This window comes from Cupressus sempervirens, chromosome 3, assembly GCF_028749045.1.
Source record: "Cupressus sempervirens isolate cs-2001-9-10 chromosome 3, ASM2874904v1, whole genome shotgun sequence".
Lineage (NCBI taxonomy): Eukaryota > Viridiplantae > Streptophyta > Pinopsida > Cupressales > Cupressaceae > Cupressus > Cupressus sempervirens.
In genome coordinates this window covers 222,622,143-222,644,709 of record NC_143120.1, presented here as the reverse complement: position 1 = coordinate 222,644,709, position 22,567 = coordinate 222,622,143, and the positions used below count along the sequence as shown (strand labels likewise).

General features: G+C 36.0%; 1 protein-coding gene across 3 annotated transcripts in view; it reads left to right on the top strand.

Moving 5' to 3' along the window:
• The window catches only part of LOC149565637 (Aldolase superfamily protein), a 113,932-nt gene extending 94,176 nt beyond the window's left edge, over positions 1-19,756 (top strand). For all 3 annotated transcript variants that reach the window (XM_089819145.1, XM_089819147.1, XM_089819146.1), the window contains 3 exons: positions 2,984-3,120; positions 18,866-18,981; positions 19,146-19,756. In XM_089819145.1, the coding sequence (XP_089675271.1) occupies positions 2,984-3,120; positions 18,866-18,981; positions 19,146-19,394 (502 nt within the window). In that variant the 3' untranslated portion in view covers positions 19,395-19,756. The remainder of the gene's footprint in view (positions 1-2,983; positions 3,121-18,865; positions 18,982-19,145) is intronic.
• Positions 19,757-22,567: the final 2,811 nt, after the last annotated feature.

The following is a 22,567-nucleotide window of genomic DNA, read 5'->3' as shown; positions in this document are numbered from 1 at the left end:
TGTTGCTTTTATCTATGAAATAAAGGATTCAATTTAATAATCAAAAGCTAATTTTATAATTTTATAAATATAATATTATCTGAATTTTAAAGATTTCAAGTATTGATAAGTAGGAGATAATTTCCACAGCAAGTCAAATTATGATATTGCTATTAGGATTTAACTGTGACTTTGAGTCAAACTCATTGACCCATGTTTCATGAGTAGTGATTCAACATGAATCCATCTCTCATGAGAATAAATGGAACACTTAGCACTCATTGGATCTAGGTGATGCTCACAGGGGTGAAGCATTGGGACTTCTCGGGAGGTCACCCATCCCAGTACTACTCCAGCCTGAGCATGCTTAACTACAAAGTTTCCTCCATGGTTAAACCCAAAGCTTGCAACCCCATTTGCAAAACCTTCACCAAGTTCATCACCCCTGTTAGCATCATCTAGATCCAATGAGTGCTAAGTGTTCTATTTATTCTCATGAGAGATGGATTCATGTTGAATCACTACTCATGAAACATGGGTCAATGAGTTTTACTCAAAATCACACAATTAAATCCTGATAGCAATATCATAATTTGATGTGCTGTGGAAATTATCTCCTACTTATCAATTGATGAGCTTAAGGGGCTTTCTAATGAATGGTTCATAAGGCACAACACTTGGTGAAGGTTTTGCAAATGGGGTTGCAAGCTTTGGGTTTAACCATGGAGGACTGTAGTTAAGCGTGCTCAGGCTGGAGTAGTCCTGGGATGGGTGACCTCTCGGGAAGTCCTGGTGCTTCACCACTGTGAGCATTACCTAGATCCAATGAGCGCTAAGTGTTCCATTTATTCTCATGAGAGATGGATTCATATTGAATCACTACTCATGAAACATGGGTCAATGAGTTTGACTCAAAATCACACAGTTAAACCCTGATAGCAATATCATGGTTTCAAGTATATCTATAATTTAGATACAAATGAAAAAGAATACCCATTTATTGATTCTATATCAAATCAATCTCATTTAGTTGTAATTATAAATAACTTTGAACAACAATAATTTCAGTATTTATCAGATTCACAACACTTTAAATGGTCACTCACACTGCGAATATTTCAATGGTATTGGCCCTCATAGCTACGACACTTTTTGGAGAACTTGTGGAAAAACTAAAAACACGTTATGTTCCTACTTGCACACAATATGTGCCTAAAAGCCTTGGTCGAGATAATCCTAGATACACTCCATACCTGAAGTTGGACACCGTGCCTATTGCTGATTAAATCACCTTCTTCCTTGAGTTATCTCCATGTTCTCATTTCAAAGTCTCAATAAATGCTTTAGACCTTTGCGCATTGGTTTCTAGACCATCACACCCTTTCACAAAGATTGCCTGAAATTATTATTTATTAAATACTATTATTTCTCTCTTTTAGAAGAGTTTTTATAAATTATTCTTATTAATCTCCATTTTAACTAAAGTATCATATTATCTTTTATTTATATATTTTCCATTAATAATTTCATAACTCTCTTTTCACTTTGGGGAAAAAAGTTTCATAACAAAAAGAAAATGTTGACTAATAACCACATGAGTCATTTGCTTGTGGCATCCTTAGGCAGTATAAAAGTCAATTTATAAATCCTATTCAAAGTATTACTGTGAGTTGATCATGTTGGTTTTGTTTGTGGTGCTAGGATTGGTATAAATCATTGTTAAAGTATTTTCCGCACTGGCTGAATGCATTTGCCCTATTTGCTGAGTAAAAGCTGCTAGGTTTCTATCCTAAATGATGCATTGGAAGCAATTACTGATCAGCTTTTAATGTGGTGGAGATTGTTTGGGAAGAAAGCATCCTATTTATATGATGCAAATATTGTGTTATATATTCAACATTTCGATGATAAATTATATGATGATTATTTAATGTAATTAGAAAACCAAACTCAAAACTCTGCATTATATAATCTAAATTTCTAAATCTCATCAAAGTTTCCATTTGTCCATTTAGTGGAAATTGTGGAATATTCAGCTAACATGTGCAGTGGCCAGGTTTATCTTGATAATCCTTCATTGTTGTATGAGCAAAGGTCTCCTCATTAACCTTTTTCTTGTTAGGGCTCATGCATATTTGCAGAAAATTTACTTTTATGCTTATATTTATCTTTAGCAAGCTCTATTGTTGCTTTTATTTGTAGGTATAGATACTACTTTGAAGGTAAATCTTCATCAACAAGGTTACATTAATCAAAAACTATTTATGAGGTTGAAACCTCAAGAGATGCGACACATTTGTTTGCACATGCACATGTGCACACATGTTTGCACACACACACACACATATACACTTGGACAGACTCACATTCCCCCATATGCCAAGTACACATGTTGGCTAAGCTGTGAGCTATAAAGTAATATGTACCTTATCTTCTTATATACATATATGTATATTCTCGCGCACATTAATTAATACAAAAAATATTAATTGTTTTCACAAGAATTATATACATATATGTATGTAAAGTAATATGTACCTTATCTTCTTATATACATATATGTATCTTCTCGCACACATTAATTAATACAAAAAATATTAATTGTTTTCACAAGAATTATAAATCTTAACATAGAAAATAATAAAATAATAAATAGCAATAAAAGTTTTCTTTCTAAAAATATATACATATCCATAGATTCAAAACATGAACTTTATTAGAAACTAGTAAGCACTACAGTATCTTGTTGGTACATTGAATATTTAATATCTGTTTCCAGAAGTAGAGTTCTAAAACGTTTGGAATATTAGTACTTATTCAGGTTTGGGATAAGGGAAATTTTCATAATATGTTACTAAGCCTGTCAGAGATAAGTGTAATTTAAAGTTATGTGTTCGACAACATATCACACTACTCATAACATAAAGTATTGTGAAATCATAGCTTAATATATCAGTAAGAAATTATTAAGGATGGTTACCCTTTGACAGTTTTATAATGGCAGGTATGTGTCGTGTGTTGTCGGTTGCCCTGTTGAAGGACCTATATCTCCATCAAAAGTATCATATGTTTCAAAGGAGCTCTATGCTATGGGATGTTATGAGATCTCTCTTGGCGATACCATAGGCGTTGGTACTCCTGGTACTTCATCTTGCATTTTATTTTTTATAGCTTCTAATCATCATCTAGATTGTATCATGCATATGCTCCAAATGGAAGGGACACCAATATTAGTGAATATCTAAAAATGTGTCCACTGACAAAAATATTAGTAAATAATTTTAATAATGTGCATCCTGTGGAACGAGTTTCTATGAGCATAAATTCTTAGAAGTTTATGGAACCTTGGTTTCTGTAACCATTGATCAGCCAGCGACCATCTATCGTGATATGTACAATGTGTATTTTGATGACATTTTTAACACTTGTATTTCATATATTTGAAAAACTTGAACTGCAAAATTGATTGGGTGGTTCTAAGGAATTAGTGGATGAAGGCAAGATTTTCTTTTATTAAGGTCTTAAATATATTTATAAGCAAACCACCTTATAAAAAATGATTTTTGGATGCATTTTTTCTGTCTGATCTCATCATTTTAATGCAATATCCTACCAAATGTTTGACATATTTGTTGATATCGCTAAGTCTTGTAATTCCATAATTTTTGTTCCAGGAATCTTTGTCCTAGACTGGGTTAGAAATAATTTATCATACTTTCAAATTGTAATTCCGGACTGTACGCTGTAGAATCTGTAATTTGTTTGCTTTATATTGTGCGAACTGGGAAATTTTAGAAGAGTAGCCACTGTCTGAATGTTCAAGCATTCTGGCTCTACTGGTCTTAGGTTCCAGGACTGAGTTAGTCTGACAATTCAACCACTTCAAAGATATCAGATTTCCACAATCCATATAATTACAATAAAAGTTATCTGGATTCGACTGTGTGTGTATTTTTAGCATCAACTTTTGGATCACTCTGCAATCCATCATCAGGATAAAAGTGAGCAAGAGATGTAACAAAAAAAATGAGTTGCAGATGTGGACTAACTCATGATATAAAGGGGAAAGAACATGCACAGGGAATGAGAAAACACAATAACCCACAAAAAATAATAAGACTAAAAGATAATAAATAATGAAAAAAGAAACACAAAATAGGAGAATGGATGGAAGTAACTAATAAATAAAAAGTAGAAGAAAAGAAAACCAGAAAAGAAGGGTAAAAAGCACTAAAAACACCAATAAAGAAAAAGAGAAGTCATCACCACAATAAGTAAAGATAAAAAATTAAAACATGACAAATTAAAATATTAAAAAAAGCTTAAGAACTAAGCTGATAAAGACATGCTAATGACAACATAAAAAACTAATTAGTTCTTTATGTTGTTATTAGCAGAGAAACCAAAAAATAAGAACAAACACATAAAAATATATATAAATATACATATATATGTACATATACATATTTACCTATATATACACACAAAAATACTAATATTTTTGCATATAAAAAAATATATGTATATAACAAAAAAAGATTATATATATATATATATATATATATATTCAGCCAATTGCTGCCTTTGCTAGTCTACTAAAAATGTTTTCATTAACAGCTGGAGATTTGAGCCAGCCGGAAGTATGTTGGAAATTTTTAATGGCATTTGCATTCATGTATCCTGCAAAATGGAATTTGCAATGTTGACAAGGCAAAGCAAAAATAGAGGTTTTCTTTTTTTGTGGTATAAGATAAGATAAGATAATAATATTAATGTCTAACAAAAGACCACAATGGGTCTATGGGACTGAGCATACAAACAAGAGAGCTGAAATTCGTGGGAGCACCAAATGGTGTCCTAGAAGAAACAATACAGTAAGCAAGAGTAGGAAAGCCAAGGCAAGAACTGGCGATATCGATCACAAAAGGGTATAATTGCGGACGATCAATAGTCCTAGATCGTTGCTGAGAACTGTTGGAAGAGTGTCGTTGTCTATAAAGATTGGTACAATGTCTCACCGATCTGGAGTCAGTGATATTGGATGACCTTTTCACACCTCGTGTTGGAGATAGGGGGAGAAAAAGGCGGTGATGAGTTGATCGAAGGTATGACATTGAGGTAACAGTGACTGCAAGGTATGATTGTGGAGCTGGGTGGCCTCCCGGAGGTAAAGTGCAAGGCATTGTTGGTTAATAAAACTGAAGAATGCTAAAAGAGAGAAGCAACCTCTGAATAGGCAATGGAATCTCCCTCTGATCTCATAGTAGATGGGACAACAAAAAATAAAGTGAGTCTCAGTCTCAACCTTCGCTAAAGTACACAGTGGATAGATCTAGGCATCTCTATCCATATGGTGGTTGGTCTGGACCCGGAGACGGTGGTTGCCAACTCTGAAGGAGTCCAAAGAGAGACGCAGGGCGTGACTCCAACACTGAGATAAATAGGCAAGGCGAACAATAACCCCTTCATGGGTCTCAAGAAAATGCTCAACATAGAAGGCCATCCTTGGACATAATCCTCCAGGAGGATTACACCAGGTAGTGGTAATATACTATGTAAATATCTAGTTTGACATGCTCATTCAACTTCTGACATGAGCGAAGGAGGTGAGTTACAGCATCCAACAAGAATTGATAAGGAGGAAGGCAATCGATCTCAACCCCAATTGAACTCAAAAGAGAGGTGGCCTGGGCCTACCAACAACGATATCTAGTGCTAGTGTTGGATCTCATAACTATAATAGAGGAACATTAGGCCAGGTAAGAATATCTGTGCCGATTGGTAGTTGAATCTGCAAAACCACGAAGGCGATGGAGAAACTTGATCAAATCAAATATGGCCTCAAGTTTGAAGGGGTGAGCACCAAACTCGACTAAGATAATGTTATGGGGGGTGAGTCTGTGACATCCGATGATATGCGGTAGAAGCAAGGTTTGAACAAGCTCGATAGAGGCCCAATCTGGGACAAGAAGAGAAGTTCCTGAAACCACTGAGCCATAAAGAACGGTCGGCCGAGCCAAGGAATCCAGGAGGGACAACTTGGACGAGATGTGCTGGAAATGATGTCTGAAGCATTGTCTCTCAAGCATGGCAAGGGAGCCCATGCCCTTAGTGAGTCTGGACTGGATAGCCGGTCTCAAATTGAAGCGGGACCTCGAGAACTTCACCCCAAGGTACATGTAAGAAGAAGTGATCTCAATCTGCTTTCCCTGAAAAAAGAAATGAAGATGAGAGGTCTTTAAGCAGTTAAAGGTCATAATCTGAGTCTTACTTAGATTGACCATGAGATGACGTTGATTGCAAAAAGAAGCCAAACCATCTAGGAGTCGTTGTAAACTATCAAGGGAAGAGGCCAGCAGGACCACATCATCTGCAAAAAGGAGAATGGAGATCGAAACATGGTGTAAATAGCACCCATCACCGGGGTGCGAGGAGTTCATGAGGAAGTCCTTGAGCTTGTCGATATACAGACCGAATAGAGTGGGTGAGAGGGGGCAGCCCTGTTTGACCCCAATGGTGCTCTGGATCACAACAAAGAAGAGTCCTAAATCTACCGACCACGAGCTCGTAAAGTCTCATAATAGCAGTCAGCAACATATCCGAAATCCCAATCTCACTAAGCCTTTGGAATAGGGCCATCCTAGGAACAAAATCAAAAGCTTTCCAAAAGTCTATAAAACAACAATAGACTTTTTCAGAATGGTACCTAGCCTCCTCAATAATAGCTTGTAACGTCAAGATGTGATCCATAGTTTGGTAGTCAGCACGAAAATTGACCTAGCCTCTTGCTCTACAACCTTTCCTATCACACACTGGATAACATAGTGTTCAGAGATGTGGCATACAGTTTGGCAAATGTATGCTTGATTATGATGGTCTTGTAGTTGTCGGGGTCAGAGATAGGCCTAGACTTATGAATAGGATAAATCACATGCCTCGACCAAGAGTCAAGAAAACTAGTACAGACAACTCTATTAAAGAGTGTAGGGAGGTAGGAGCCAAGGACCGAGGCACCGAGCCTAAAAAGTTCGGCCTGGAAGCCTTCCTTGTCAGCCACTTTGCTGCATCTCATGGATCTAATGGCCTCGTAAACACTGGGGGGGTGAACAGATGGTAGTAAGGAGGCATAATGGGATGGAGAGATGGCTGGTCAAGAATGTTGTAAAGCGTAATGGTATGAGAGGTCAGATAGTGAAAGTCAAGCATGGACAGCGGGGGGGAACATCAAGGGAATAAGGTGCGCTACAAGAATTGGTGATTGTGAATAAGCGTGGAGCAAAGGGATCTACACTGAGAAGAGATAGAAGAATGTTTCTTACAACAAAGAAAATAGAGGTGAGAATAACACAGATGGGTGAAAGCAGGAGAATGAGTCTCAAAAGTGGAGCAAACAGAGTGATGAAATGATTTGTAGTTGGTGTCGAACCATTGTTTCATAGGGCATGTATTTTGACGCTTAGATCTGTGAGAGATGGGAGAGCAGTGGAGGATAGAAAGGATAATAGACTCCCAAATGGCATCAACAAGTAGATCAAACATGGAGGAGGCTTCACACGAATCAGTGAAGCATGCAAGTGTCAGGAGTCTCCTAAGATGGATGGAAAAGAGCTCACCATTACCCTTGGGGAAGTGGAAGCGAGTAGGGGAGCATGCAACGATAGGCGAGATGCAAGGGGGCTGGGGAGAAGGTGATAGGCAGGGGGAAACGTGGAGAGCAAGGCTAAGAGCATGGTTGGCAAAGGGGAGACGCGAAACGGTGAAGCTGTGAATGGAAGGAATGAAGAAGGAAGAAGTGAGGGCATAGTCCACAACATTCGCACCACCACCATGGGGCCAGCAGGTAAAGAGATCGGACCCAGGGAAGGAAGATAGACCGTTTAGAATCAACAAGCCAGAGGACTCACAAAGTTGGAGGAGGTGGCGATCGTAGCAAGAAAATGGCCCAAGAGCATCATCCAAGGTATGCTGAAGTCCCATATTGGTTGGATCTATCTCTAAAGTGCAGATCGAATTAGAGCCACGGTCATGTATAGGAGTTTGGAGATTACTAGTCCGTGCATTGAAATCCTCGGGAATGATGATGTCACCCAAAGTAGCAAGTTGTGAGGCACACTCTTGAAGGTCACTAAATGGGTCCCCATCCTTGGCCCCATGAATGGCGTACGGAGAAGAGGTCGGTGGAAAATAACACAACAATAAAGATGTCCCTATGTTAGTGATTCCTACGACCATTACGGACCCACATGAATTTGGCAAAGTTCTTGGAGTGGACCACCGAGGTAGCACTAAAAATGTCATCACTAATCAAACAGGCAACACCCTTGGAACCGCAGATCCCACCTGAAGTACGAACCTTCTCTCGACAAACTGACAACCACCGGTACCCAACATATCTAGGAAGAGGGCGCATGGGACTCTCGTGGGTCTCAGTGACAGCCAAAATATCAAGGGACCCCACCACATTGTGAAAGAGACCAGGTTATTACCATAAAGAGCCATTACCATTCCAACAGTTGACAAGAAGAGAGCAAGAGAAGGGCTTCCTCTTGTTCAACTGCTGGCAAAATCATCATGTGGCCTTAGAGGCCTTTCTCGCATCCCATCTGCTGGGAGGTGAATCACGAATGATTGCTTTGAGGTTCTTGATAACAACCCATTTTCCCGCACGTCTAACCTCCGCCAAAATCCCTCAAGCGTGTTTTAGCTCTGTTAGCTTTGCCTTCGTGAGATCTTCATCCAAAAAAATCTTAGAGGGGAGAGAGAACAACTTTCTCTTCGCCCTAAGAGCACGAAGCCTCTCAGAAAATGAGAGAATCAGATGAAGAGGGTATCTCCAGGACCAAACCAGCATTTGTTTAATGTGATGTCAGAAATAGCAAGCTGATCAGTGAGGAAAGAACGTCTATCAGAGAGGGTCAGAAGTGGGAGAGAGACCACGAACACACAAGTTGAGCTCACAAGCCCGTCTGACACACTCATCATCAATCTTCCTCAGAACAGTCTTATCTAAGCTTGATATAGGTGCAGTAGTAGCTATGTTAGTGCAGAGAGAGGCCAGTGATTTCACCTTCTGTTCAGTTTCAGAAATCAGAGAGGAGTGTACTGCAGCCATTTCTGTTTGCTGTTCTTTGATCTTTTCCAGCCCATCTAGTTGCTCAATGATGGATTCTAAGTTGGATTTCAAACCTGCAGTTTCAGAGATGAAGGTAGCGGACAAGTCTTTGATCTGGGAGGTGTTCAGTCCTGTGGCCTTCTTGAGTTCAGCAATTGCCTACGTCAGTGATAAAACCTGTTCTAGAGTATTGTCTGTTTCCAGCTTATTTTTGCTGTCACACAGCCTCTGGTAGGTCAGAGGTTGGGTTTGTGATAAGCGTGATGAGTATGTGATAAGACATATCCAATTATCTGTAACAAAAAAAGAGAGAAAGAGAATGGAAATATCATCTCGTTGAAAGAAAAACAAAGGAAAGTCACTATTTTCTGGTTTTCATTATAATACTCTCTGTAGTCTGTAATGTATAACAGGGTGGGTTCATTGGTTGTTGAAGTTATTTACTTTATTATGTAGTCTTTGTACATTGCTTTATCAGAGGGATATAGATGCAAAGTACTGAGGTAGGGACACTTTTTAACAGGTGTTGCAATGCTAGCTTGCTTGCTGGCTATCAGATGAATGGTTATAAATAACATGATGATTATAACGCATGTCTGTTATATAAAAATTGTACCTAAGGCCTAGCTCGACATAAAGCCTTCATCATTGATATAATGAATTGTAATACTCCAATCCAGAATTACTCAAAATGCAGAGTGTTTTCTATTCTTCTGATAGTATGAAACAACGTAAAAGAGAACAGTAAACTGGCAAATGAACAGTGAAAACGAGTACTCTGAAACACTCACCAACTTTTCAAACAACTTCCTTGATTAAATCTGAATTGGATTACATCAAGAAGGGTTGGTTTACGAACAGTAGATGCTAAAACATACAAATCTCATGAGTACCAATACCAAACTCATTGAATATTATACCTGCAGAAGTGTTGTAAGTGTTGAATATTTGTTGAGGGGAGCTTTGATAAGTGGATTGAGATCTCTAAAATGATGAGTGGATGATGGGTAGCAATCGGCCTTAAAAATTAATGAAATTTCCGATTATGCATAAATGCTGTGATCAACCTTCAATGTCTCCTGCAGCTTTTGACAACAGTTTGATCTACTGTATGATGTAGTGGAGGTAATGTCAATGAGTGCCGATGAACAAATCCTTGAATTACACTTGTATGGTGGCAGATGAGAGTGTAGGAAAGAAACAGGCAATTAGGAATATATAGGGCTCAGTGGACAGCAGATGACACTCATGGAATCTCACCTTTTCAGTTGTGAAATATCTGTAATTTGATGTTCTACAGATGGCAAACAGAAAAATAAACTCCCATAAAAGCTGCAATTGTCCCTTGTAGTGTGTAGGAATGCTGTGTTGAATAATGACATGATGCAGCTCCCAAAAACCAGTGAAAGGAAATTCTGAAATTATCAATGATGACACTTTACAGTCAAATAAGTGCAAAATGATGGTGGCCAGCAATCCAGTGTTTGCAACACTGAAATCAACCTATTATATCGGTGGTGACCCCCTATCAATGTGGCACTCACAATTCCGACCTGGAAATGACAGCACCCAACAATTGTGCAAATCAGAGTTGAAACCCTTCTAAATGATGAACTTTGCAAATATATCTCCCAATCTGGAAACTTGACACAAGTTCTCCAAAAATCAACTCCAATCCAACTCTTGTGTGAGGTGCACTAGATGGAAATGAGGGTTTTCATCTTGAATTCAAAATGAAGTTGAAGATGGGTTTCCTCCTCCAAGACCTCTGAACAGCCAACGGTTTTGTCCTCTGTTGTGAATTCAAACCCGAATTCTCCAAATTGAAGAATGGCAAATGAAGCCAAGTGCCACCTTTTTTAAACCTCACCAATATGGGCCTTTGGAGTAAAATTCCCCAATAATGTATTTGGAATTTACTTTTTCATAATTGAGTGATTAAAACCAATTTTAAAACTAATAGTATTATTACGTTGCCCCTTAAATATTATTGTTTCTTCCTATCTCTCACTTTCCTTTCTTTTTCTCATAACAATGAAACTAGTCTCCTTTTAGGATTATGGATGCAAGAAGTAAAAAAAATGTTTAAAAAGTTTTTTGTCTTTTTGGTTTCACTTCAACCAAGTCACAAGACTCAGAGTTGGTGAGTGATCCTTTGCCTGCACATGAGTTAGAGGGTTTGAATCAACAAGTCAAGGGTTAGGGTCTTCCTGATTCGATATATATGGCTCAGCTCGCTTGACTTGCGACGAGTCAAGGTACTCTGGTTTTATCACTATAGCTTAATTTTTCATGAAAATATATTTTTTGCCTTTTTTAATAGATAATGTCCCCAAATGCTGGCAAACATATATATAAATAAATAAATTATTTTGAAGTTGTCCAAATCTATTAAATATTAAAATCATGACTTTAATTTAATCAAAAGTGAGCTCAATAAAAGAGATATAATTTGAAGTGAATCAATAAAGTGACTTTATTATAATGTCAACTATATACTATAACTCAAAATTGTGTTTTGGAGGGAAATGAAATGAAAGAAAATATATAAAGTATTTTTCTCAAAATAGGGAAAAAGCTTATTATAAAACGAGGAAAAAGGGAATTGTCAAGGCATTTTGGAGACTGTTATTTTTCTTTTGAGTTTATTTTTTGTGAGCTTGGAGCTTTGCTTGAAGGTCTAGTAAAATCTTAGAATGGAAACCCTAGATGGTTTGGTGATTTGGATGAAAACCTAGATCAACCCCCTTGTTAGATTTGCTTTAGGATTCATAGGTGCATCACATTAATCAGATTTGTGAAGGGCTACCCCATCCTTGGCTGTGACTTGGAGATGAAGGTACAATAAAATCGTAGAACGGAAACCCTAGATGATTTGGACGAAAACCCAGAGCACCCCCCTTGGTAGATATGCTTTAGGATTCATAGGTGCATTACATTATTCAGATTTGTAAATGGCTATCCCATCCTCGGCTATGACTTGAAGATTTTCATGTTGCCATTCTGAGGGAGGATTCTCATGATGTTTGGCGCTAATTGTGGGCGATTGTGTGGTAACAACTTCTCCATTTTTGGCAATGATTGTTCCTCATATTGCATCGATTATTTGTGTGTTTAGCTGATATTGACTCCCCCTTGCATGTTGGTATTGGCACACCTCTACAACACAAGATCCACTTTTTTATTGGTCACTCTTCTTGCATGCCAGTCAATCTTCTTCTATATGCTACAAATGATCACATCTCACAGGGGCTTTGATGATATTGGAGTGGAATTGTATGGGTATGTTGCATGCAGATTTTATGCACTTTTACATTGTAACAAAAGTTTTTATGATGTAACAACTATGCATGTTTTACAAAAGAATCATTTTCAATAGATTTGTCTTTGAAATCACTTATTTCCTTGGAAATCTATATTGTATTCTTTGCATATTTGTATCTTATTTTGCAATTAAATAAAGAAATCCAGTTGGGCATATTTTAGTGGTATCAAAGCTACAAGTCCTGCTATCCTGTGAGGGTGCATGTAATGTCCCTTCTCCCATCTTGAGTATTTGGTGCTTAAAACATGTAACAATGTTGGTAGATGGAAAAGACAGCTTAACCATATACAAGTATAAAACAATTATTAGAGATTAACAAGATGAATATTATTAAATCATCTAAGTACTAATTCACATACTAACCCACCTGATCCTTTGAAGGAGGCTGTACTCAGATTTAACTAACCTTCTAATGAGAATAACTCTCAGTTAGGAAACCGTCATGTTAAGAGCAACTTCTAAGGCCTCTGGGATCTCTATTAATGAGTGTGTAATGTCCCCAATTTTGTCGACATCAGAGTTTTAGGGATTAGAGTATTATTGTGATCCTTGTAGGCTAATAATTGTGGATAGAGGGTCTTCTATGGTAGTGGCTTGGCTTGGGAGGGTCTTATCTTTTTCACATCTCAGTAAGGTACAGTTTGGTTTTCGTTTGCCTCAGATTGGACTTCATTTGGACTTAGTTTTGTGTACTTACTATTTGTGGTAAGTTGTTGATCGAGATGAACCCTTTCTATTTTTTGAAAGTGCATTTGGTCCCATGGAGAAATAATAGGCATGACTCCTATTTCAAACAAATATTTCTCAATCAAAGAACAATCAACTTGCATACAAGGGTTTCAACCTAATAACATTTTGAAACCAAAACATGCAACAAACACGAAGAAGACAGAAGTTCGAAGAACCAAAACCACTGTACAAATAAACCATGAGATCCTACCTAGATTTGATGCTAAAACGACGAACGCATAGAACACGCAACAATTCCCTTTTTTTGAAAACCTTCCTCTCTCGAAATTCCTCTTCGAAAAACTTAGTTTTAAAAAATGAACTCTAAATTGCTGATAAAGAGTTCTCCCCTAAATTTGAGGCTCTGATTAAGAAATCACTAGAGGGGACTAAAAGATCATTATCTCTTAATATTTAATTATCTTTTACATTTTCATGCACGTTGTTTTGCAATCAAAATACCTTTATTAAATTAATTTGCTTTCTCGCTTTAATTGATTTATTATATTTTAATTTCAGGTATAAGCTTTATGTAATTTAATTAAGTTAAACTTTATTAAATTATGTTTTCTCTCTCTTATTAAATCATGAGATGCTTTAATAATATATTTATTAATTCAACTAACAATATTATTTAGAGTTTATTAATTAAGATAAAATTCCTAAATAAATTATTATTAAATTAAATAAATATAAAACACCAAAATTAGAACTATAACTTTATCTTTAAATTGAATTCTTTTATATAAATAAATTCACGAGATGTTTTTAATAATATATTTATTAACTTAATTAATAACATTATTGAGAGTTTATTATTAAAATAAAACTCCTAAATAATTATCATTAAATTAAATAAATATAAATACGTCAAAAATAGAACTTTAATACAATCTTTTAAATTTAATTCTTTTATTTAATTAATTTCTCAATTAATTAAATATAATATAATTAAATAATGAATTTTCTTTATAAAATTTTCATTAAATTAAATCATTAAATTGTCTTTTAATTTGATTTAATTAAAACAGAAAATCATCACAGGCCCACAAGACGAAATAATTTAACTTTATAATTTCAGTTGAGAGTTGAGTTATCATTGGAAAGTGTCATTTATTAATTAGTTAAGCCAAGTCAAGTGAGAGAATCTAATGGAAGCTTCTAATTAATGTTGTGTGGTGAAGCTTCTTGAGTGAAGTTACATTTTGCCAACAAAAGGGAATCTGGAGGTTATAAATACAAGCGCATTTCATTGGGAAAAACATGCTTGAATATTTATATGCTTTTGTTGCCTTTGTGGCTTTTCTGAACTCTGATTTTGTGTGCCCTTGCTGAAGTACAAGGGTTTGATTTTTGGGTGGTGTCTTTGCAAGTTTGCAGCTGAAGTATCGCAAAATTGCCATTACTTCTCTACTTTATCTACCGTGGCTGAGAAGAGAATTTATTGCATCTTTCATGTTTGTATGATTTGTTGCTTTGGAAGAAGCTTTGTGCTAAAAGTTTTTAGCGATCTAAATTCTGAGATTTGTTAGCTTTAAGAATTATGGGAGTATTCCTAGTGTACGTTCTGCTCTGGGAGACATAACTGGCTGAAGATTAGAAGTGGTGAATTCTGGAAGATCTGGTATTGTCTCTCAAATTGTTGCTGAATTATAACAGATTGAGAAGTCTTTCCCTTACTGTGATTGACTGTATCAGGCAAAGAGTATTCTTGCGTACCTGTGATTGAATATAGAGAGGTTGCGTTGAGAAATAAAGAGACTGCAATCATTTCCTTGTGGCTGCAATCAAGCCTAGATAGGCTGCAGACAGAATTGGGAAGCCTGTGATAAATTCCAATAGCCTGCGATAATGAAATTAGAGGTCTGCGGTTGAATGTTGAAGGCCTATGAATACACAGCAGAACTGCACCTGCATTAACTAAGGGTGCCAATCAAGGTTGTGTTCTACGTGAGACTCTGGCATGCTGCAGATTACACCTATAGGCTGGCTATCATTGGTAGAGTCAAGTCAATATATTCAGGTTCTATTCATAATTCAGTTTGTAAATTTTTAATAGCATCAGGTTGGTTAATAAATAAATTGCATGAGAATTCTGAGAATTAATGTGATTAATATTGCTCAAACTCAAGCTTCATATTAGAAGTTTGTGAATTGAAATATATTGAATATTCAACTTAACTCTATTTGATGATCTTATTTGCAAAGTTAATAAACTGTTTTCTGAAATTCAAAGTGCAAATCATATTCATATGGATGACACCTTGGCTTGCAAAATGTTTGACAATGTGACAGACAATTGATTGAGGAAATTGTTGTTGTTTTCATTTATAACTGTTGTGGGTTATTATAGAGTGAACTCATTAACAATACATACTTGGTACAAATACCACCTCTAACCAAGCCTCTTGTCTCTAACATATGCATATGATTAACCATTATAATATATATTGTCTCTAAGAGATTCTCTACAAATCTCTCTCTGGGTTCTAATTCAGAATCCTGACATTCAATCAAGAATACCCTCTAATCTTTGAGTTTTCATAAAAGAAACTTGACATTCTAATGAATGCCCTCTACCAAGTTCTTTCTTAATCTCTATGAGAACTATAAAGTTCTCATCTCAATCCTTGATCTTGGTAATTTTCTCTACCAAATGATTCATATTATAATTTATTTATGAAATAAACATATCAAATGAACACATCTCTGGTGTGAAGTGTTCACAATTTCTGAACAATCAAACCTGATATGAAGCCTTTATAGTTTGCTGAAGATGGTCTTTATCAATACCAACTGGTATATACAGTATCCTTTGGTGATGTATACTTCTGCAATATTATAATTAATTCTGCTACTAATTCGTACGCGGTAGGGAATGCTAAAGGAGCAGACTTCTTGTATTTGTGTGTGTCCTCTATCCACATTCCTATCTCTTACTTATAATGCACCCAAGAGGCATGTCCTTGGAAAGGACATGACCCTTGCTAGGTCGACCCTCTATACAAATTCCTAACTATGTTGCCAAGATCAGCGTCTCCCAGATTTACAATTAGTTAGTAGATAAACTAACTCTAACTTATGCAAATTAGAACATTTGAATGGTTCCAAGGAAAGACGCCAATTTGCTCAAACATATAAGGTTACATAAGAGGTAAATCCTTTTAAGGATATTTATGCTTTACAAGATCTGTCTATCTGTAGTCCAAAACAATATGATATCAGAGTTATAGAATTAACACTCCCTCTTAACTTGATAATCATATTGAGAGATCACATATTTAGTACTATCAATTATGATGAATTAGCATAGATTGATACTCTATATCTAGCTGAATCTTCTAAGCATAAGGTATCATAGAACACATGATACCAAGTCAAATTACTATACTTGTGATAACAGTATTTGCATGAAATGCAATATATAGGATAAAATCTGGAGAATGATTAAATTCTTCCTTTATCCAAGCTGTGACTCATTTTTACTGACAGGCCTATATCACACTTATTTTAATTTGTGTCTTTTTCTTTTCTTTGTGAGCTTGAAGGTTTTCTTAAAGGTCCAGTAAAACCTTAGGATGGAAGCCCTAGATGGTTCTGTGATTTGGACATATACCAATATCAGCCCCCTTGATGGATTTGCTTCAAGATTCACAGGTGCATTAAATTGTTCAGTTTAGTGAACAGCTATCCCATCCTTGGTTGTGACTTGGAGATATTCACGGTGCCATTGTGAGGGCAGATTCTCATTGATTTTTCACCCTATTTGTGAGTGGACATGTAGCAACAACCTCTCCATTTTTCGGCAGTTATCGTTCCTCATTACAGTGATTATTTGTGAGTTTAGTTGATATTGACATCCCCTTGCATGTTGGTACTGGCACACCTCTACAACAAAAAGCTTCAGTTTTTCATTGGTCATTCTTCTTGCATGTCATTTAATCTTTGTCTATATGCTACAAATGATCATATCTCACAGGGGTTTTGATGATATTGGAGTGGAATCACGTGGGTATGTTGCATGTCAACTCTATGCATGTTCTAATATCATAACAAAAGTATATTTGATGTAACAGCCATACATGTTTTACAGCAGAATCATATTCAATAGATTTGTCTTTGAAATTGCTTATTCCCTTGGAAATCTATATCGTTGCCTTTTCATGTTTGGTTTGCATGTTGTTATTTTGCAATTAAATGAACCAAAACTTGTCAAGAATCATTGAAACCTAAATCAGATTTGAAACAATATCCTACTTTGGTGTATTTCACAATATATCAAAATGTACTCGTGTGTATATTTATATTTTATATATCTATCTACTTAGTATCTGTGTGATTTCAGATCTGTTCCTACTTAATTGTTTTAGTTGAATGCTTTTTTGTGTAAAACACACACACTTACACACTTACACACTTCAAGGTAAATTTAGTTTTAAGTTCATTTAAATGTCCTCCTAGCTATGCGCGCGCACACATTCACTAAATGCACACATACCCCCCACATACACATACTTTAAGGTGAATTTAATTTTAAATTCATTTGATGTGTACTTCCAAGTATGCACATGTGCACACAAATGCACATGCACTCACATACATTTTTAGATAAAGTTAATTTTAAAGTTCATTTGATGTTACCTTCCAGCTATGTGCATGCGTGCACGTGCACGCACACACACACACTCTCTCTCTTAATCAGTTTGAGGTAAAAGTAATTATAAGTTTTCTTGATGTCCTAGGTATGCATACACAAACCCCACCCATAGAGTCGCACACTTGAAGGTAAAATTAATCTCAAGTTTGTTTGATGTGTCCTTGGTGTGCACCTGCACACATGCCTGCTTGCACACCTCTGTTACCAGAATTTTGATGAGAAATTGCCGTTTCACATTTCAATGATTGAAACCTATTTCCCAATGCTGAATACCATTTCCAAGCACTCCTGGCTGTTTTGAAATAGATGTGGAAAAATCGTGTCATTTACATTTATTTTCATTTATGATTTAAAAAAAAAAACTTTCCTCGCTAACTAATTCTTTAGAAGTAAAAGAGTTTGGTGGAGTCATCTATTAGTTTTCTTATGATTAAATTGCAGAGTTGTCCAATTCACCATCTAATGTTGATTTGTTAACCATTTTTATTGCCATTTTTAGCATTTAATGATCAACTTTTTAATGATTGCTTTGTGCATTCATGAATACTTTTTAAAACAGTATTAAAAAAGTAATAAATTATTGAAATATGCATTTTCATAAAATTAGCATGGTTTTGGTAAAATATTTTAATGGCTATTGTTTTTTAGGTATATTATATTAAAAAATAGTTATTGATTTTATCTAATTATGTTTTAATAAAATTGTAAGAATTTTATTAAACAATAAATATTATAGATTTTGATTTTTATAATAATACAAGATACAGAGTTTCTTATTTATGTATGAATTTTTTACAACAAAACTGCAAATATATGCAACCTCTAAATATCCCGTCTCTTGTCACATGCTGTTTTTGTTGTGATTTTCATTTCTCGTTCCTGGTAACATAGGTGACGTGCATACACTTCTATTGCTGTTTTTGTTGTGATTTTCATTTCTCGTTCCTGGTAACATAGGTGACGTGCACACACTTCTAAGATAATTTTTTTTTCAAGTTCATTTGATGTGTCCAAACAGCCTTAGTATACTTAATTTTTAATTTCTTTTGATGTGTCCTTCCAGGTACTGTCATTCCAATGCTTGAAGCTGTTATGAGTGTTGTACCCTTAGAAAAGCTTGCTGTTCATTTCCACGATACGTATGGACAAGCACTCGCAAATATACTAGTGTCTCTACAGGTTTGATACCACAAGTTATTTACAGCTATTTTGTGATAACCAAGGAGATCTTGAATCTTTTTGTAAAACTACAATTCAGTAAAATTGAATAACTTGCGAATAATTTAATAATGGAATGAAATATGCATACCTCCAAACTTCATTTCTGCTGCTTATATTTACAGATGGGAATAAGTGTTGTTGACTCATCAATTTCTGGACTTGGAGGATGCCCATATGCAAAAGGTGCTACTGGCAATGTAGCGACTGAGGATGTTGTCTATTTACTAAACGGTCTTGGTGTAAAGACAAATGTTGATCTTAGCAAACTGCTTTCAGCAGCAGATTTTATTTGCAAACATTTGGGCCGCCATTCCGGATCAAAAACAGGAATAGCAATGAGCAAAGGGATGAGAGATCATTCAAAGATGTAATTTGTTATATAGCTTCTATACAAAAGCTGGGGATTTTATAACTTCTAAACTTCTCCATTGCTTTCGGTTGATTATGGACTCATTATTAGCATAAAACTTGAATGTGCATTCTTTAATTTCATAAGAGGGACACATGACATCATCTCTTGTGCAAAAGCACAGATGTTTTGGGATCAGTATGGAATCCCACGTGTCCTGTTTATTGATGTCAACATTGTTGCTATTCCACAAAATTGATTCAATAACCGGCTCATTTTTCTCCCGAGAGATTAGGTATGGAACTTGATCAACAAAAGAAACAAACCTATGATATTTAAAGAAAAGCTTTACTAGCAACAAGCCTACTGGGTTTTTTATCGTCATTGTTACCATGATATTGGTGTATAAAATAATATCCGAGCACCTTGCTTTTGAAATTCCTCCGACAGACATACACTTTCAAACCCACCCTGACAAAATAATGGAAAATATTCCTTTTAAATAATCAGTAACAGTCCAATTATTTATTATCATGTCATAGGATAATGCATTTTGATGCGTAATGAATGTGAATGGGATTATATTTGTTGTTAGTGATTCATTTCTTCAGGAGGTGTAGTGAGCTGGCTGTATGCGTTTTGTCTGATGAAGAATGACAAGGTTGGAGATTATTTCCTTCTGATTGCCCAGTAAAAATTATATGGATCATTCTTAATCATGATTGCAGGGCTGACAGGGAAGTGTATTTACTATTATCTATATATTCCCTTAATGTATTTTAAAATAATTTAGTCATTTGTTGCTGATTCATTTTATTCCATATATACTTGAATATTCAACATCACATTTCATTAACTTGCCCCGGCAAATGATTTTTCCCATCCTTATGTCCACGCCCTTACTAGCTGCACACCAAAGATCAGTTCACACCGAAAACATGATCGCCATCCAGAGGCTGATTGGATTAACAATTAGTTGCCTTGGGAGACGTAAAAAAGTCTCCACAGGAGATGCAATGTCCTCTTCGCAAAGCCAACTTACTTCCCAAGTGAGGTAAAATGTCAGATATGTTGTTTCTAATGATAAATCCGTGCTTGACTAAATTCACATCGCAATGTATTTAGAAAGTTAGAACCATAACCTGACAACAAATTCCTACCAAAAAAGTCAGGTTTTCGACTTACTCATGATGCCCTAAAGATGTTTTTTTGATTCTGAGAATCCATATACAACACAATATTGGTTGACAATGGAAGAATTGAGGCAAAAAAGTTAAAACTAACAAGTTATGAACATATTCGTATGTTTTGCCATTGACATGATCATCTGGATTGTATTTGCCCCATTATTCAAGACAAAGGACAAATAACCCAGCAGATCAGAGGCAAAACAACAATAAGGAATATTTCATGAACATGTTCATAGCACCTGAAAGATATTTCTGACCATTTTCTCCTCAAAACAAGAGAAATATTAGGCATTTCACGTGGAGGAACCACGTTCATTTAAAAAAAGGAATCATTTTGTGACCGTCGCTGGGGTCAAGTGCTTGTGGACCCCGTGCCTTGTAGGTGTCTGCTGATTGCGGATCAAAATTCTCCTTGGTAGGTGCTGCTTGTGGACTCAATGTTGGACCCACACAGGGCTTTCGTGCTTGGTGTCTCCGTAACAAACACACACGGGTCTTTCACTTTGTGTATGAGGCCCTTGTCAGACTTCCATGCATGTGGGTTTGGGGATGAGGTCCCCCTAGTTGCAGCCTCACCTATTGTCACCTATTGTTGAGCCCGAAAAAAATCTTATGATTAATGTAAAAATAAATTTAACAAATAGAAGAAAACCATACTACCAAGGGAAGAAATTGTAAGTCAAAAGGAGTAGCTCATATCTAGGTGGGTGTTGGGTTTTATGAAACTACTAGTTTTTCGACCTTTAAGATGATACTAGTAATTTTGCTAGATATACTCCATTAACCAGTAATATCATTTTTTACTTCTATAGATAGGTACTAGGCTTACGTTCTGACCAATACATCTATCTACTATACCAACAATACTAACCAATAATATCATTTCTTACTTATGTAGATTGGTACTTGGCTTACGTTTTGACCAATTCATCTATCTATTATACCAACAATACACACCAATTGCAATATACAAAAGATATTGCCAGAATACCATGCAATGTGAAGGAAAATGACTTATATTATTAATTCCAAAATAGTCTATCTGTCTTTGCATTATTTCCATTAGTCCTTCCATACTATTCTTGTTGGTCAAGTACAACATCAGACACACCCCTTTCACTACAACTAGCTACTCAAATCCCTTACAACTTTTAACAACACGTATACTAATCATTTATTATTGAACAACATTGTTCTAGACAACTAAGACAAAAATGAGCTAAGTAGTTGACATCTTCTAAGAGGAAGGGTGTGAGGACATCTCTGAAATGGAGGCTTCTTGTTGTCTCAGAAAACTTAGGTCCAGTTGCTTTGCTCATGTTGTTTGTAGTTAATCTCAAAGCATCCATCCAATCTTTCTCTGTTGAGTCTAGTTTCTCCACTTGAGCCACTTTCTCCAACTCCCACTATGTTTCAAACTTTTATATTTTTTTGTCTCCAAGAAAGCATGTTCTCCTTTGATCTTCGTTGCCTCCCCTTTTGCATGTTGTAGGTCCATGAAAGTGGTTTTGAATGTACCCTCCATCTGTGCTAATATATGTATGAGGTGTGGTTGCCTTGTATATGTCTCCATTATGTTGGATGTATTCCATTTTTCATTTTCTTCCTCGTGACTCCTCCAAGAAGTGTACTCCATTCTTCATTGCATATGTTATGCATAAACTTCAATAATGACATGCTACCTTCACTACCACTCCCATATTCAACCCCTTTGCCCTTTTTATTATTTCTTGTGTAGCCCATGTTATGTCATTTAGTTCCGTTGGGAATTTCTCTACTTTATCTCCAAATGATAGTACCACTTTTTCTATCATTCATCCACCTTTTGGGTGTGCTTTTTGCTTCCATTTTGTCTTCCCCTACAATTTGGTGAACTTGTTCCTCTTCCCATACATCTCCCATCCACATTAAAGTGGGTGAGGGTGGGGGTACTTTTTTTTTTCACATTTGAAGCTTTTCTAACAACTTGTTTGCTATTCTCATGATGGCTGGTGGTTATATGCTT